The sequence below is a fragment of the Temnothorax longispinosus genome, unplaced genomic scaffold (genome assembly GCF_030848805.1).
Source record: "Temnothorax longispinosus isolate EJ_2023e unplaced genomic scaffold, Tlon_JGU_v1 HiC_scaffold_21, whole genome shotgun sequence".
Taxonomy (NCBI): domain Eukaryota; kingdom Metazoa; phylum Arthropoda; class Insecta; order Hymenoptera; family Formicidae; genus Temnothorax; species Temnothorax longispinosus.
The window spans coordinates 54206-70948 of NW_027270025.1; the positions used below are offsets into that span (position 1 = coordinate 54206).

Below are 16743 nucleotides of genomic sequence, written 5' to 3' on the forward strand. Positions count from 1 at the left end.
ACTCCTAATATATAAATCATAATAACAAAAAAAACTTATTATCATATATGTAACAAAATAAAACTCTCTTACTTGTGTCGCTTTCGTCGCCATTGTCTTCTCCCCCGGAGATGATGGCTTGGCCGTCGTCCTCCTTGTCGGTTCCCGGTCGGGGTGACGCGGCTCCGGCATCATCCTCCGTTGATTTTCCCGGCTGTGCGACCTCTCGTACCGGAACATCGCACAGAATGTATTCCGGTGTTTTCGTGACATTGGCCGCGTTGTTTGCGCCGTTCTCCGTCGCTTCGCCGAGTTCGTTGATGATTTGAGTCTCGACGGTGACGTTGTCGCCGTTCACCTCGATCACGAGCCGGAAGGGTGGTCTCTCCCCGTCGTCCTTATATCTAGCGGACAGCGCGAGCATCGCGCTTGCCTTCACGGTGTCATCGGCGGGGTCCCTTATTTCGACGTCCAGACACCGCCCGAACTTCCGGCCCTTTGTCTTCTCCAACGCGAGAATCGCCTGGAGCATCTCCTGATTGTCGGCTATCTCGCGCTGCATTGCCTCGTGATCCGCCGCATACGGATCGTTCGACAAGTTGCTCGCATATTGCTCCGCCAACTCGAGCACCATGTCAATTCGTTTTTGCTGCTCAGCGGCCACACGGTTGCTGTTCACCTTCTTCACCGCTTCGCGACGTTTGCGGTTTTTTCTCAGTAGCTCCTCCATTTTTCGCGCGTTATTTGGTTCGGCTGTACACTGGTGTTCGCGTTCCCGTGGCTTACGTGCGAGTGTTCTGGCCCTTCGAGAGCTCGTCACGGTCGAGATCTTCGCGCTCCCCACTCCTTGTTTACGTCGCGCGCTCCGGAATTCCGCGCGGGCCACCTGTCGCCATGTGTCGCGCTCCGAATTCTTTCACGTACCGAGTGCGTCGTACGTTTTGCGCTCCGTAATTTTTCACGTACCGCGTGTCTCGCGCGTTTCGCCCTTCTTCTCGCGGCTTTCTTTCTAGTCGACTCGGTTTGAAACTTGGCGAACCTTTTTTTTTTTTTTTTTTTTTTTAGGTTGGGGGAATCTTCCACTGCTGGGTTCCCGAGCAGGCTCGGTATGTGGCCCAGCAGCCCCCTCGAAAGGGGGAAGACCCCTCTACCCCCTGGGCGGGGCAGAGGGAGTGTGGGATTCAACGGGCCGGATTTGATAAAGTCCGGACCCGTCGCCTACCCACTAAACCTACCAACCAGTGACCCTCGCTATACACCATGGGAGGGGCCCCGGGAAAACCCGAAGGTATCACTTCCATGGGCCCCCCCGCATGTCGCCCTTTAGGGCAAGCCCTCCTAACTACAAGTGGCGGATGAGTGTCACCACCCTCATCCGCCACCCCCCCTTTTCGGGAGTTGCCTTATTTGGCAGCGAACGGGAGGCTTTCCCAGTCCTCCCGCCCGCCCTCCCGAGCGAGGAAGGGAGGAGAACGACGACGACCGCTATCGGCCGCCACCGCCCATTCCTCCCCCCCTCGCGCCCGCAAGCGGGTAGGCGGACGCCCCGGTCGCCGAAACGGCCGTGGCCCCCTGCCCTCGCGCGACGAGGGGAGCGCTTGTGACAGACCCCCCGTGGGGGTGTCCGCCCGAGCCCCCCCCCCCCGCCGCGCACCCTCCGCCGACTGCCTCGGCAGCGAATACGGGCAGCAGGGAGGCGGACCCCCTCCCAAGGGAGGAGAAATGTCCGTCTCCGTGCTGCCCACCCTCTCAAAGACGGCACTACCGCCCCGCGTTGTGCGGTGGGGATGGCGGGTGTCTAGGGCGCCGCCCCGTCGGAGTGCGACGCCCCTTAGTTGCCGCTGTCGCCACGACGCGACCGGGAAGATTTCAGTTCCCCCGATCACGCCGTCGAAGAGGAGGAAGACCCGGGACCAAGGGGGGGGCCATCCTCCTCCTCACTATCCGGAGGGGGGAGGGGAGCGGCCTCTCCCCTCCTCACCCTCTCATCCGCCTCCTTCCGCGACATGACCTGGTCGCAGAAGGAGACGAATGCCCTCCATGCGATTTCGCCTCTCTCTCCCGGTGCGACCGACGCGGCCACGACGGCCGGGAGAGAGAGGTCGTCTCCTATCACGGTCCGAAGGGCACGGCGCTGGTCATCCCACGCTGGGCAAAACTCCAGCGTGTGCTGCGCCGTGTCCGCCCCCTCCGGACAATGGTGGCAGCGCGTGGTGCGCTCCTTCCCGATACGGTGCAGGTACTTGCCAAAACAACCATGGCCCGTCAGCACCTGCACCGCATGGAAGGCCAGATATCGTTTGCATCGGCCCTCCATCCACTCCGCTAACACCGGTTGGACAGCGTCTACGGTCCTCCTCCCGTATACAACCTGGCGTGGATCGGCCAGCCAGGCCGACCACCACTGGAGGAGGGCCTCCCTCGCTCGGAGTTTCAGCACCGTCCTTCCCCTTGGGATGATTACCACACCCCGCCCGCGCATCTCCGCGATTTCCTCATACACCTGCGCGTACATTCGCGCGAGGAGATGCACAGGCGGCATCCCGGCAAGGACGGTCGCCCCCGGATGGGAGACGGTCCGGTAGGCCCTGGCGGCGCGAATTGCGAGAGTTCGTTGGGCTGCCGCCAGGCGCCCACGAAGGTGGGTGTTGTTTCCCACCTTCTCCCACCATATCGGTGCTGCGTACAGCAGCACCGATTGGACCGCCGCCACATAGAGGCGACGCACGCGCCCACCGGCTCCGCCTAGATTAGGCAGGAGCCGGGCCAGGCTATTAGCGGCCCGGCTGGCCCTAGGGGCCACTTGGGCGACGTGCTCGCGGAAACTCCTTCCGCTGTCCAACCACACACCGAGGTATTTCAAATGCGGAGTGGTCGGGACTTTCACTCTTTGTACGGAGAGACCGAGCCCCTCTGGAGGTGGACCCCACTCCCTCTTGTTGTAAAAAACCGTAACTTGGGTTTTCTGTGGGGCCACCCTCAGGCCCAGTCTCTCTATGGAGCGCACCACGCTCTCAGCTGCCACATTTGCCAGCCTGAAGAGTTCCCGCCACCCCTCCCCGCTGACTCCCAGGTATATGTCATCTGCATATCCCGAGAGCCAGCAACGCGTGGGGAGGGGAGTCCTGAGGATCCTGTCGTATCCGATGATCCACAACAGGGGCCCAAGCACGGACCCCTGCGGGACACCACACTCGACTAACCGGACCCTCAGGACACCGTCCTGATCGACGTATGTCAATCCCCTGTCCCGGAAATAATCCCTGACGACCTCAATGAGGTAATCGGGGACGCCGTAGTTCTTAAGCGCCTCCCCGATCACCGGCCAGGGGAGGGAGTTAAACGCATTTCTTACATCGAAACCGACTCCGATGACTACCCTCCTCTCGGCAATCTCGGCTTCCGTCCGGGAGAGGACGCGCTTAATCGCGTCTACTGTAGATCTCCCGGGACGAAAGCCAAATTGGTCGTCAGAGAGCCCCTCGTTGCCCATTCGGGACAGGTGCTGGACGAGGCGTTCGGCGATGATTCGCTCGAAAATTTTACCTGCCTCGTCCAGCAGACATATCGGACGGTATGAGCCGGGCAATTCTGGTGGTTTGCCCGGCTTTGGCAGGAGCACCAGGCTGGCCTCCTTCCATCTATTGGGGAACCGGCCGGCCCGCAGGCAGGCAGTGTACACCTGCCGCATTTTGCCGGCCAATCCCCCCGCGGCCAACTTCCATGCGCGGCCTGGAACTCCGTCAGGGCCAGGAGCCTTGCCGCTCCTGACCCTCTTGACGGCCCTCGACAGCTCTTCTTCCGTGACCCCCCATTCGTCGTCCCACTCTGTTTGAACGGTGGGAGGGAAATTAACCTCCCCCCCATCCGCCCGCGGGAATAGTTCGTCGACAATTTTGTCGACGAATGAGGGGTCTAATTGCTCCGTGAGCGGGGGCGCCCACGGTTTAAGCTTGTTAAGCACGAGCTTGTAAGGGCGCCCCCACGGGTCCTCCTCTACGCTATCGAGGAGCTCGCTCCAGGCCCGCGCTTTGGCCGCGCAGATCGCTCGGGCGAGGTCCTGGCGGGCGGCACACCAGGCCTCCCCAGCCTCCTCCTCGGAGAGGGCGACGCGTCTTCCCGCGCGTGCCCTCCTCCAAATCCTCTTGGCGCAAACCGCGGAGCGCCTTAACTCGGTCAGCTCCTCGGTCCACTAGTATGTTTGTTTCCGGGGCGGCAGTGGCTGCTGCCGGGGCATGGCAACATCGCAAGCCTGCGTCGTAACCTTTACCATGCCCTCGGCCATTGCATCCACGTCCACATCCGCCGCCCCGGATATGTCGTCCTCCTCTGGGATCCATGCGGACCCTATAATTGCGGCCTTAAATAGGTCCACGTTCATTTGCTTGAGGGCCCATCTGCGTCTCGTTCTGCCCGCGGCCAGGCGACGGGCGAGCACTCCTGGCGGGCTTGCCTGGACCACCATTTCGATTAGTTGGTGGTCCGACAAGGTCTCCACATCTGAGACCACCCGCCAGCCACGTATATCGCGGGCAACGGGGGGTGTGGCCCAAGTAATATCCACAATTAATTCCCCCCGTCGCCGCACGCAAGTGCTCTCTCGGCCCACGTTAGCCAGACACAGGCCGAGACCCGCCGCCCACCGTTCGGTGGCATCGCCCCTCCAGTCGGTCCGCGGGGAACCCCATAGCGTTGACTTCGCATTGAAGTCCCCCGCGACCATGACCCGGCCATTGGCACAGGCTCTTACGCAGTTCTCCAATTCGTGCAGGAGCTGCCCGTACCTGGCGCGGGTCCAGCTAGGAGGGGCGTAGACAGCCACCACGCAGACGGACCCCCATTGCACCGCCACGTATCCCTCCCCGGCACACTTCCTCGTGCACGGGGGGGACGCGGGCAGCGTCCTCCAAACTATCGCGGCAGAGCCCCCCCTGTCCCCGGCCCAGCAGGGATGATCTCCGGGGACCCGGTAGGGCTCCGCCACGACACCCAAACCACACCCGCGCTCTGCCAAGACTTGGCAGAATAAATCTTGCGCTGCGCGGGCGTGGTTCTGGTTAACCTGGAGGACTCTGAGGGCCATTACATATAGCCCACAGAGTCCTCCGGCCTCTCCTCCTCTTTATCCAACGGGGTGGCAAGCCCCGACTCCTCCTCCGGCTCCGTTATCATCGGAGCCTCGTCGCGTGTCTGCTCTACCAAGAGTAAGGCTTGATCGTCCTTGCTGAGGGCGGGAGGGGATAGATCCACCTCCATTACCTCAACCGTCTCTGTTTTGACGGCCAGAGCCGATCTGGCCCTTGTTTGCCTCTGCGGTTTCGGAGACTCTTTAACTGTCTCCGTTCCCGCAGGTGTGCCGGCAACTCTGACACCCTCGTGCGTGACGGTGAACCCCGTCACGACAAGGCCCTCCTGTTTCGCGGGCTTTTTCTCCTTCTTCTTCCTCTCCTCCTCAGCTGGTTTAGCCCGCGATGCGTCGGGTTTGGAGGACCCGTTCCCCTTCGCCCTCTTCTTCCCTTTCAGGCTACCGCGGCAGGCAGGGCCGCCCACGCGGTGGTCGTGGGGCATACCCTTGTCCGCGCAAACAGCGCACCGCACTTGAGCCGTGCAGCTCTTAGCCTGGCCCGCCTCCCCACAGCGGTAGCACGCGCCAGTCCTGTCCACCGTGCTGGAACATGTGGCTCGCGTATGTCCCTGCTCCAAGCAGCGGTAGCACTGGAGCGGTCTTTTGTCAAGCATTTCCACTTTAGTGGACGACCACCCCAGCACCACCCTGCTATTTCTCGCAATGGCGATCGCCGCCGCCAAAGGGCACCCGACGACCACCGTGCAGAGCCCATTGCTCATCTTTCTAATGGGCCCTACTCTCACACTCTCGGGATAGGTGTTGCCTATCTTTGCGATCATTTCACGGATTTCGCTGTCCGTGATTGAGCCCTCAAAGCCTGACAAGCGTAGATCGGCTGTCATGATGGGGCGTCCCACCCTAACCCCTTCCTTGTCTGACAACACGTCAGCCATTTTGGCCGCCAGGGCATCCGCTTTTTCCGCGTTACCCTGGCCGGCCAGCTCCAGGTTAAGGGCGCCTGTTGCGGTTCTCCGCATGTGCGGGACCTTGGTGATCCCAAAGTCCCCGAGAGTGATCCGTTCGCGGACCACACTCATGCACTCCGCGTACGTGTCCTGCGGGCACGTCAACGTGATCGCGGAGGTGCGGGGCACCCTTCGTTTGCCGCTTTTTGCCTGTTGAGAAGGTGGGTTAGGACCGCTGTCCTTCGTGCCCTTTTTCCCTCCCATCTTTCCTTCCTTTGCGCCAGCTGCAGCATTCTTCCCGGCCGCAGACATGGGGGTAGTAGTGTTCGCCCCCTTATTCGGACGTGTCGACTGCTGCTGCGCCTTGGGCTGTCCTTGAGAGGCGGGTCTATTGTCCCGCTTCTTGGGCTTCTTCTTAGCTACTTGGGTCCACGTATCCTCATTGGACCCAGGCGCTTGCGACGCTACCTCCTTCCTTGGTACTTGAGGCTGCGCGACGGGAAGCACAGCTTTTGTGGAAACGGAAGTCTTGTTCCCCCTCCCCGGCACCTGTTGCTGCACCTTACTGAGTGCGGCCGGTGCGGGAGTGGGTGTTCTTCCCTCCCGTTTTTGTCCTTTTCCCTTTACCTTGGCAGCGGGTCCCTTCCCCACACTGCCATCCCTCCTTTTTCCTCCGGCGGGGACTACCAACGCCGGGGTGACAGGCGACTTACTTTTCGACTGCGCCTGCGTCTGTGGGAGCTTATCAGCGATGCCTCGCATGATCTCCTCCTTCATCTTTCCGATCTTCTCCTCTACGCTCATCACCAGTAATTCCGCCAGTTGCTTCTCCATTGACTCCGGTTGTGCTGGTGTCCTCACTCCTGAGTCTGCCACCGCCGCCGGCATCTCAGGGTCCAGGACCTTTCTGATACCTTGCACCGACGGGCGTATGGCCGGAGGCTTACCTTCGCGGGCGATTTCCGCAAGGATCTCGTCCCTCCTGCATTCTACCTCCTCGTCACCGTCTTGATGGCAGTCCATCTTGTCGTCCGTGACGCATGGATCCTCCGCTTCTGACAGTGTGTCAGAGGAGATCTGTATTCTCTGCCTCTTGGTTCCTACCATCGCCCGCGTTGTCCTTCCCTCCTCGTTGTGCCTTTGGGAGCGCAATTGCTCAAGCTCAAGTTTGAGCTCTTGTAGCTCCCTCTGGGTACGTGCGCTCTGCGTCGCGCTTTCACGCAGCGCAACGATCTCCCTCTCCTGTGTGGAGATCCTTTCGCGCAGCCTCTCGAGCTCCACGTCCCGTTCTAACCCCACCTCGGGGGCCTCGTACCTCTGCACTAAGTGAGTCAGCGCGGCCTTGATTCGCGCCGCGGACTCATTTAGGCATTTGCGGTACTCGCCTTTAAGCGATCTCGACTTTTCAGCCACGAGGTCGATCCCGTTGATCGCCTCGTATATCTGGCTCGGCAGAATACTTGCAGGGGAGTACTGCAATTCCTCCATCGCCATTTTCTCAGCAACCTTCCTGTTTTTGGAAAGGTTTGCCGGAACAGTGGCTTCGCGCAAAGCCTGTATTTCACGCGCCTTGGCGATTAGCTCCCTTTGGGCGCTCCTGAGTTGTTTCAGGTAGTAATCGCCAGTCACAACTGCCCGAACTGCCCGGTCCCGCTCCCCCGACTCCTTCATCGCTCCTAGTGCGGAACACTCACCGGGTTCTAAGAGCTCAGTGACTGCTTTCCCTGTCTCCTCCATACTCCGGCGAGCCTCTGCCGCTTGCTCCCTGGAAAGCTTCACTTTTGTGGCCTTCCCCGTGGTTTTCATGCGCTCAATATCACTTTCGCTCTCCGAGTGCGTTCCCTCTTTTCTTCGATTCAAAAGGGCAGAGGTAGAGGAGGCGCTACGCGTGTTCTTCCCCCTTTTACCTTGTATGGTCCTCCTCGTGTTCCTTCTCTCTTTCGAGCGTGAGCGGGTATCATCGGAAATCTCCTCCTCCATCCTCTCCACGTCCACGTCTTCTTCCTCCGCGTCTAATGACACGAACGACTCATGAGAGGAGGTTCTGTCCATCCCTTTCCTTGCCTTACCTCTAGATCTAGATCTAGATCTAGAGTTCTTTCCTTTCTCAAAGCTGGAATCTCTGCTCTTGGAGTTCGCTGGTCCGGGACGTATACGTACCAGAGATACCAGAGGCTCCATCTCTCCTGGATGCTTGAACATCCCCTTCGTGTCACTCCCTTTGGGGAAGCACTGGCTTCCCTGGGCGATGTTAGCACCATCACCTGGGCTCGCCCTTGACCCAGATGGAAGCTTCGCTTTTGGTGTCCCGTCGTTGGCTGACGATGGAGAGAGACCAGGACTTTGCTCCGTAGAGCATCTCTCGTCCACCGGGCCTGGGGTATCCGATTCCCCTGGACCTGTAAGTTTATTTCCCTGTAAAGACATTGTCCATAGAGAATGATTTGGTTTATTTCGGGGTGTCCTTCCCCTAGGCTGGTTGGCTTCGCCCGCCTCACGAGCCCAGCCTGCCCGAGCCCTCGGGTATCCCCGGGTTCGCCATACCCGTATCAAGAGCGCCCCCCAAGGGCCCCGAAAGACCCCCAGAGACCGCCCCCGACCCCTGAGGCACCGTCCGCCGGCCGACGACGACGAAAGAACCCCGCCACCCCCGCCCGCACGCAACGAGGGGTGGCCGGCCGAGAGACCTCGATCCCGGCCCCGGCCGAGCACGCTCGATCCCGGTCCCCGCCACGCACGAGCAGGGGACACGGAGCGCCCACGCCACCGCCGACCCAACGGACTCTACGCTCGTCACCGGCCCTTACGTCCGGTGACCAAAGACCCGCCGGCCCCGACCTGGGAATATGTCCTAGCGGCCCGACGGGTCGCCCACCCAGGCAGCCCGACCCCGACCTCCGATTACTTCGGAGCGGCTCGGGACTGCCCTCCGCGTTGGGGACACCGTGGGACCACGTCCCTGGTGTGCACGTCCCCAACGCAGGCCTCCCCTCCGGTCGTCCCTGCACCACGTACAGGGACTCCCGAAAGAAGGTTACCCCCGTCTCCCCTGCCGGAGCACCGGCGTGCAATGGGTAATGAGACGAGGGTCTTCCCACCTCCTCGGCGAGACGGCATCCCTGCCCGCTTTGGAAGTGAGGACCTCCCTCCCGGATCCCCGAAAAGACCCCGGCGTAACCTCTCCCGCCCCGCCGGAGCACCGGCGTGCAATGGACGAGAGAGGCCCGCTCCCCCCACAACGAGTCCGAATCGCCCGGCCTGCCGGAGCACCGGCGTGCAATGGTCGAGCGATTCGAGACCCACCCCATGGTTTTTTTATCGAGGTTTTCCTTCCTCTAGGCCGGCGGGAGGAGTAGAAACTCCTCCCTCACGGTCCCAGCCGACCGGGCGATTGAAGTCAGGGCCGCCAACCCCTACCGACGCTTAAGAGTCAGGGAACAAGTTCCCCGACAGGGGCGCCGGACCCTTTTGTGCCCCCAAGTCTCGACAAGTCGAGAGGAGAGGGGGCACGGCATGCTCTTAGACCCTGTACCTCCCCACCGAGCCCTCCCTTCGGTATGACCGAAGGTACTGCCTCAGTGGATCGTTGGTACAGGGAGCCCTCTCACCACGTCAAGGTGGCATGCCACGAGAGGGAAACTTGGCGAACCTCCCGTTACCGTCGCGCTTCTTTTGTTTCGCGCGTAACTTTGCACGCCATTTTAATGTCTTTGGATTTCGCGGTTTACCCAGCGCGCCTATCGTTTGCCGGTGTCCGCGGTGTTCTCGCGACCTTCGCAATCCTCTGCCATCGTCAATCGGTCGTTCCACCTCGTGGTTTGCGCGGTTCTCTTACCATGGCACATGGTAAGGCGATCTCATTACCCGTACGTTTGCTATTTTATTTGTCCGTGGTAACTCTCTTTTTGGGGTGTTCTCATTACCCTCGCGTTGTAAATTTGTCGGTCGCACCGCCCGTTCGCCCGGTTCATTTACCACCACATGTGGTAAGCCGACTTCCGGTTTCGCACGCTCCGTCGTTACCTCCGGACTCTATTCTTCGCGGTCGTTACCTCCGGACTTAGTTTTTCATCGCGGTCGTTACCTCCGGTAGCCGCACGGGCAAATATATTCAAAGTTTCGCTCGGCGTGTTGCTTTTGCTCGCGGTCGTTACCTCCGGACTCTATTTTTCGCGGTCGTTACTTCCGGACTTAGTTTTTCATCGCGGTCGTTACCTCCGGACACTACTTTTCACGGTCGTTACCTCCGGACTTAGTTTTTTATCGCGGTCGTTACCTCCGGACTTAGTTTTTTATCGCGGTCGTTACCTCCGGACTCTATTTTTCGCGGTCGTTGCAGCCGACGGCTGCACCCAAGCACGAGCAGCTGCAGCAGAGACAATTGCCGACCATCACCGATTACCCAGTGATCGCACAGCCAATGTTGAAGAAGCAGAAGGTGCGAAGGGACCCAAAGCAGCCCAAGGTGTCATCAGGGAAGATCGACGGGGCAGTTCGGACGAGACGGAGAAGGCGCGCACGCGAATGGTGCTTGCGGCACTGAGAGATGCGGAAACGGTCGCTGAGCGACTGTAGTGCGCGAAACTTGTAAAACCGATAAAAGACAAAACAAATGTAAATAGCGTTTAATAAAAAGACATAAATATATTAACCAGAAAGTATAATAGTGGACTATAAGTATATTAGTGGACCATATTCATAGTGTTAAGACAAATATAAAAACATAATAACATATAGAATAAGATTATGGGAAAAAATAAAAAAATCTATGATTACGGGGCTAATGCGCGAGCGATGACTGATACGCGGCGTGCGATATAAAGTAAAATAGTTTCAAGGTTTAAACCGATTCAATGATAACAGAGCGGCGTAATCATAAGACGGAAAACATTTATTTCGATGAAGCGAGTAAAAAAGGTCTTAGTATCATTAAACATTAAAGAACCTTTTACCTGAAAAATCATATTGTGACATATCCTCATTTCCCAATTCCTCTTCCACAGGTGTAGAGAGAGAGAGAAGAAGATGATGATTAGTACGCAAATATATCGATTGATAAAACAAAAGGTAGATTCACGCGAAAAGATTCAAAAACACGTAAATAGATTAAGAGCTAGCAAGCTCGATCCATGAAACAATGCATAGTAATCGAATAACGCGAATTCATAGAGTCGGGGGTAAGTTGACAACGCGAATATAACGAAAAATAGTCGTGCGAGAAAGATTACGCGGAAATATGAAAAGATCTATGAATAGCAGGGGTAATTTGGCATTATCGCGAACCCGGGGCGAAACCGTCAGTCTGACGTAAAATTGCTTCGGGACACTCGGGAACACATGCCCACTCAATTTTAGACCTTTGGGAAAATCCGGGGCGAAACCGTCACTCGGACAAAAGTCGGGAAAACACGTTACCCATCGAAAGGCATTAGCGATCCTCATGGCAACCTTAACAACCGGTCTGATGATCCAACAGAGTCCGGATCAGCTGGCTTGACCTACGGATAACGAAATAAAGTTGACCTGTCCGACGGGAGACGCGACAGCGGTTCCCAACTGGGGGTAATAGCGACCACGCGAAGCGGACGATCGACCGAGCGGTCCGACGATAAGCGCAACGGTTTGAGCGGCGAAACGGCGTAAGAATGTTGTAAATATCATCGAGCAACCGTCGTTAGATAAGAGAGTACGCGCGAAACATGCGAAACTAGAACCGCGACGTGAGGCGATGGAAATTCACGATACCAACGGTCAATCGCGAATTATATCGATTGTTACGCGATCTAGGCGTTTAATAGAACAAAGATTCACCGTCGAATGACGCGTCGAAAGGCGATAAAGTAGGCGAATAAGAACCACGGAGGCGCGGTCGGACTAGCCGACACATAACGATGGATTGAAATTGTAATTTCCACGAATATGCGTTCTAAGCGACTCTGAGAAACTAATTTGACAATCGAACGGTCATGCAAACGGCGTTGTCAGGTGGAGGCGTGAACTACGAAGGTAGGGAGAAAGAGCAAAACAATGCATTCGAACATTCGAATGTTGGGGAGCAAAATCGATTATTATAAGTTGTCTTAGAATTGTCAAGTAGATTAACAAGCCCGAACGAATAATCATTGATTATTGTTTAACAATAGCGAGCGAGACCACGATGTGATCACGTAGAATAATATGCGAGCGAGCGAATTATAACTTTGTTAGCGCAAGATTCCCTTTTCCCAGATAATATTCCATAATTATTAATATTCGAGAAGAATAAGTTTGAAGGAATAGAAGGATCGAGAAAATGGAATGCTGCGTAGTTTGAAATCATGTATTTGCGAAAGTTGTGAATAACATGTTTACATCGAATGAATGAGCCTATTGTACGCGGCAACACCTGCCTCGAACGAACAATGGACTCAGGAATGCGGAAGCGTCGAACGACCACATCTGGCTGGCAGGTGTATGGAACATCTGGTCGACCGATGTGCTTGATGGGGCGGAGCCGTGATCAAGTGGGGATGCTGCCGAGAGTCCAGGAGCCGGAGCGAAACCCACCGATCGTGGAATTCGTCGCCAGAGAGTCGAGCGAGCAGGTCGATGGAAATTCCTCGGTAGGAATTCCGCGCGAGAGCCTCGAAGAGTACGGTCGATAGTAATTTTCCTCGGTAGGAATACTTCGTCTTAGAATAACTTGAATTCTGCGTAGAACATTCCCGCGATAGACGCGTTAAATCTTTCATATCATCATACAATCTTGTACTATCTGGAATAGAATAAAATAAAGGATATTTTACTATTTGAAATAGAAGTACTTTGGAAATTTATTCGAGTGCGGGTTGATACCTTATCCTAAAATTACGTCATACTTACCTGATCCTGATACTTACCTATATCGGCGATCCCACATCCGTGCGGGGAGATCCAAGAAGCGTTCCAGCTACGGTCCGGGGCAAAGTCGTCAGTGCACAGCGGCAGTCCAGAGGAGGTCCGGGAAGTTGAGTCCAGCGGTGATCCAAGATCCGACGGCACAGAGGAGACCTGAAACAGAGGATGAACGAATTGAGAGAAATCAGCGAGGTCAGCGTGAACAAGGTGGGGCAATTTCGTCATTAGAATCTAGAATCCTTTCTCGGTTTAGTAGGTAAAAACACGAGTGGCGACCGTGTCGGTGACATAAAATTTCACAATTAAATCATAATAAATCGTTGCGTGGGGAACATCACACCTCCGTACGGTCACAATTTTTCCAAAAACTCAATGCTTTTTTGCGTTAGTCGTTCGCCGCGTGTCTCTTCTCTCGCCGTCGAGGATTTAGGACATTCTTCCAGGAACTCAACGCTTTCTTGGGTTAGTCGTTCGCCGTGTGTCTCTTCTCTCGCCGTCGAGGATTTAGGACTTTCTTCCAGAAACTCAATGCTTTTTTGCGTTAGTCGTTTGCCGCGTGTCTCCTCTCTCGCCGTCGAGGATTTCTTCGACGACGACGGTTGCCGACGCGTCGGTGGTGTTAACGGCGGCGGCGGCGGCGGCGTTCTTTTCCGTATAGGACTATATTCTTCCAGAAACTGAACGTCTTCTTCTTGCGTTAGTCGTTCGCCGCGTGTCTCCTCTATCGCCGTCGAAAATTTAGGACATTCTTCCAGAAACTCAACGCTTTCTTGCGTTAGTCGTTCGCCGCGTGTCTCCTCTCTCGCCGTCGAGGATTTAGGACATTCTTCCAGAAACTCAACGCTTTCTTGCGTTAGTCGTTCGCCGCGTTCTCCTCTCTCGCCGTCGAGGATTTAGGACATTCTTCCAGAAACTCAACGCTTTCTTGCGTTAGTCGTTCGCCGTGTGTCTCTTCTCTCGCCGTCGAGGATTTAGGACATTCTTCCAGAAACTCAATGCTTTTTTGCGTTAGTCGTTCGCCGCGTGTCTCTTCTCTCGCCATCGAGGATTTAGGACATTCTTCCACAAACTCAACGCTTTCTTGGGTTAGTCGTTCGCCGTGTGTCTCTTTTCTCGCCGTCGAGGATTTAGGACTTTCTTCCAGAAACTCAATGCTTTTTTGCGTTAGTCGTTCGCCGCGTGTCTCCTCTCTCGCCGTCGAGGATTTCTTCGACGACGACGGTTGCCGAGGCGTCGGTGGTGTTGGCGGCGGAGGTGGCAGCGGCTGCGGCGGCGGCGGCGACGTTCTTTTCTGTATAGAATAATATTTTTTCACAAACTAAACGTTTTTCGGCGGCGACGGCGGCGGCGGCGGCGGTGCCGTTCCTCTCAACGTTCCTTTGAGGGAAGAAGCAACGGTATAATACTTGTTTAAAAATTTAATATCTTCAAGCGTCACCGTCGGGAGTGATCTGTCCGGCGACCAAGACCTGCTTCTCGCGGAAGAGGCCTTTTCTCCCCTACTAGTTTCGCCTGTGTTACGGCTGCAGCCCGCTTTTTCCGCTGCTGCTGCTGCTGCTGCTCCTTCTCCTTGCGCCACCTGCTGCTTTTCTGGGTTATTTTTTTTTGTCAGTTTAAAGTCCTGGCGACTAAAGTTAGGATACATGAAATAACGGTGTCCCTGGACCCTCCGCGGCTCGCCGACCCGGGCGTGCCCTCACCGGTCGCGCGCGCGACCCACTCATCGTTCACTACGACGAGGAGTCCCGCGCGAGCCGGGTCCCGAGTTCCCCCGAGAGGGTCAGCTATGCCATTGTCCCAGGAATGGTTCATCTGGGTCGGGCTCCTTGGTATGCCCCCTACACATCCGCGGGCAAGGCCCATCGAGGAGCCACCGCACCGCGGGTTTTCGGGGGTCCCCTGCCTCCGACAACAGGGGCACCGCGGAGGGTGCCGCCACGCGCGGGACACGAAGACTCCCTTGACGTTGTGACCGTACGGAGGTGTGATGTTCCCCACGCAACGATTTATGATGATTTTATTGTGAAATTTTATGTCACCGACACGGTCGCCACTCGTATTTTCACCTACTAAACCGAGAAAGGATTCTAGATTCTAATGACGAAATTGCCCCACCTTGTTTACGATGACCTCGCTGATTCCTCTCAACCCTTTTATCCTCTGTTTCAGATCTCCTCTGTGCCGTCGGATCTTGGATCACCGCTGGACTCAGCTTCCCGGACCTTCTCTGGACTGCCGCTGTGCACTGACGACTTCGCCCTGGACCGTAGCTGGAACGCTTCTTGGATCTCCCCGCACGGATGTGCGATCGCCGATATAGGTAGGTAAGTATCAGGATCAGGTAAGTATTACGTATTTAGGAAAGGTATCAACCCGCACTCGAATAAATTTCCAAAGTACTTCTATTTCAAATAGTAAAATATCCTCTATTTTATTCTATTTCCAGATAGTACAAGATTGATGTAAAGTTGTTACGAAGATTTAACGCGTCTACCGCGGGATCGTTCAACGCCGAGTCTAAGTTATTCTAACAAGGGAACGGTCGGAAGTGTCCCTCACCGATTTAAATGCGCTTTGGATATGTTGTAAAGCATCAAAAAATATTAGACACGTATTTTTTTTAGCGGCTTATCTCGCCGTTTAGGGGTTGAAACAACCCCTCGAAAATAACGGAGTAATAGAAGGATCGAGAGAATGGAATGCTGCGTAGTTTTGAAATCATGTATTTGCGAAAGTTGTGACGAACATGTTTACATCAAATGACGGGGCCTCGTGTACGCGGCAACACCTGCCTCGAACGAACACGGGACTCAGGAATGCGGAAGCTTCGAACGACCACATCTGGCTGGCAGGTGTCGGGAACATCTAGTCAACCGATGTGCAAGATGGGGCGGAGCCGTGACCAAGTGGGGGTGCTGCCGGGAGTCCAGAAGCCGGAGCGAAACCCACCGATCGAGGAAGTCATCGCTAGAGAGTCAAGCGAACAGGTCGATAGTAATTTTCCTCGGCAGGAATACTTCGTCTTACAAGGGAACGGTCGGAAGTGTCCCTTACCGATTTAAATGCGCTTTGGATATGTTGTAAAGCATCAAAAAATATTAGACACGTATTTTTTTTAGCGGTTTATCTCGCCGTTTAGGGGTTGAAACAACCCCTCGAAAATAATGGATTTTATCGCTTTTAGCGAATATCTTCGAAAATATAAGGCGTAACGACAAAAAATTTATATGAAATGTTTATGGCTTTTTGTGCTCTTTACAATGGCTTAATTAGATTTTTTTAATTTGTCAAATTTTTTAATTTACCCCCACCTTTACCTATTATTTTTGCCAAATATAACAATTTTTCCAACGCAAATTTAAGAGCGTTAAATACCAAATACATCCATGTGTATTTTTATTATGATACCATTATTCGATTTTTGGCAAGACGAGATGATATGTGGTATAGGCGTCGCGCTGTAGGTAGGTGTTGCGTTATTTCTGTTCAGTTGCGCCGTACGCTTAAAAATTTCCATTACTATATACTACGACATAATATGCGATGAAAGTCCAAGCAGAGGAGGGAGGGAGGGAGGGAGGGAGGGAGGGAGGGGGAGGGAGAAGAAGGGAGAGAGAGAGAGAGAGAGAGAGAGAGAGAGAGAGAGCGTGAGAGCGTGAGAGAGAGCGTGAGAGAAAGAGCGTGAGAGAGAGAGCGTGTGAGAGAGAGAGAGAGAGAGAGAGAGTGAGAGAGAGAGAGAAAGAGAGAGAGAGATCGTGAGAGAGAGAGAGCGTGAGAGAGAAAGAGAGAGAAAGAGAGAAAGAGAGAGAGAGAGAGAGAGAGAGAGAGAGAGAAAGCGTGATTGATTGATTGATT

General features: G+C 55.5%; 1 protein-coding gene across 1 annotated transcript; it reads right to left on the bottom strand.

Moving 5' to 3' along the window:
* Window positions 1-4171: 4171 nt before the first annotated feature.
* Window positions 4172-4702, bottom strand: LOC139823899 (uncharacterized). Its single transcript, XM_071796374.1, has one exon. The coding sequence runs from the start codon at window positions 4700-4702 to the stop codon at window positions 4172-4174; it is 531 nt and encodes a 176-aa protein (XP_071652475.1).
* Window positions 4703-16743: the final 12041 nt, after the last annotated feature.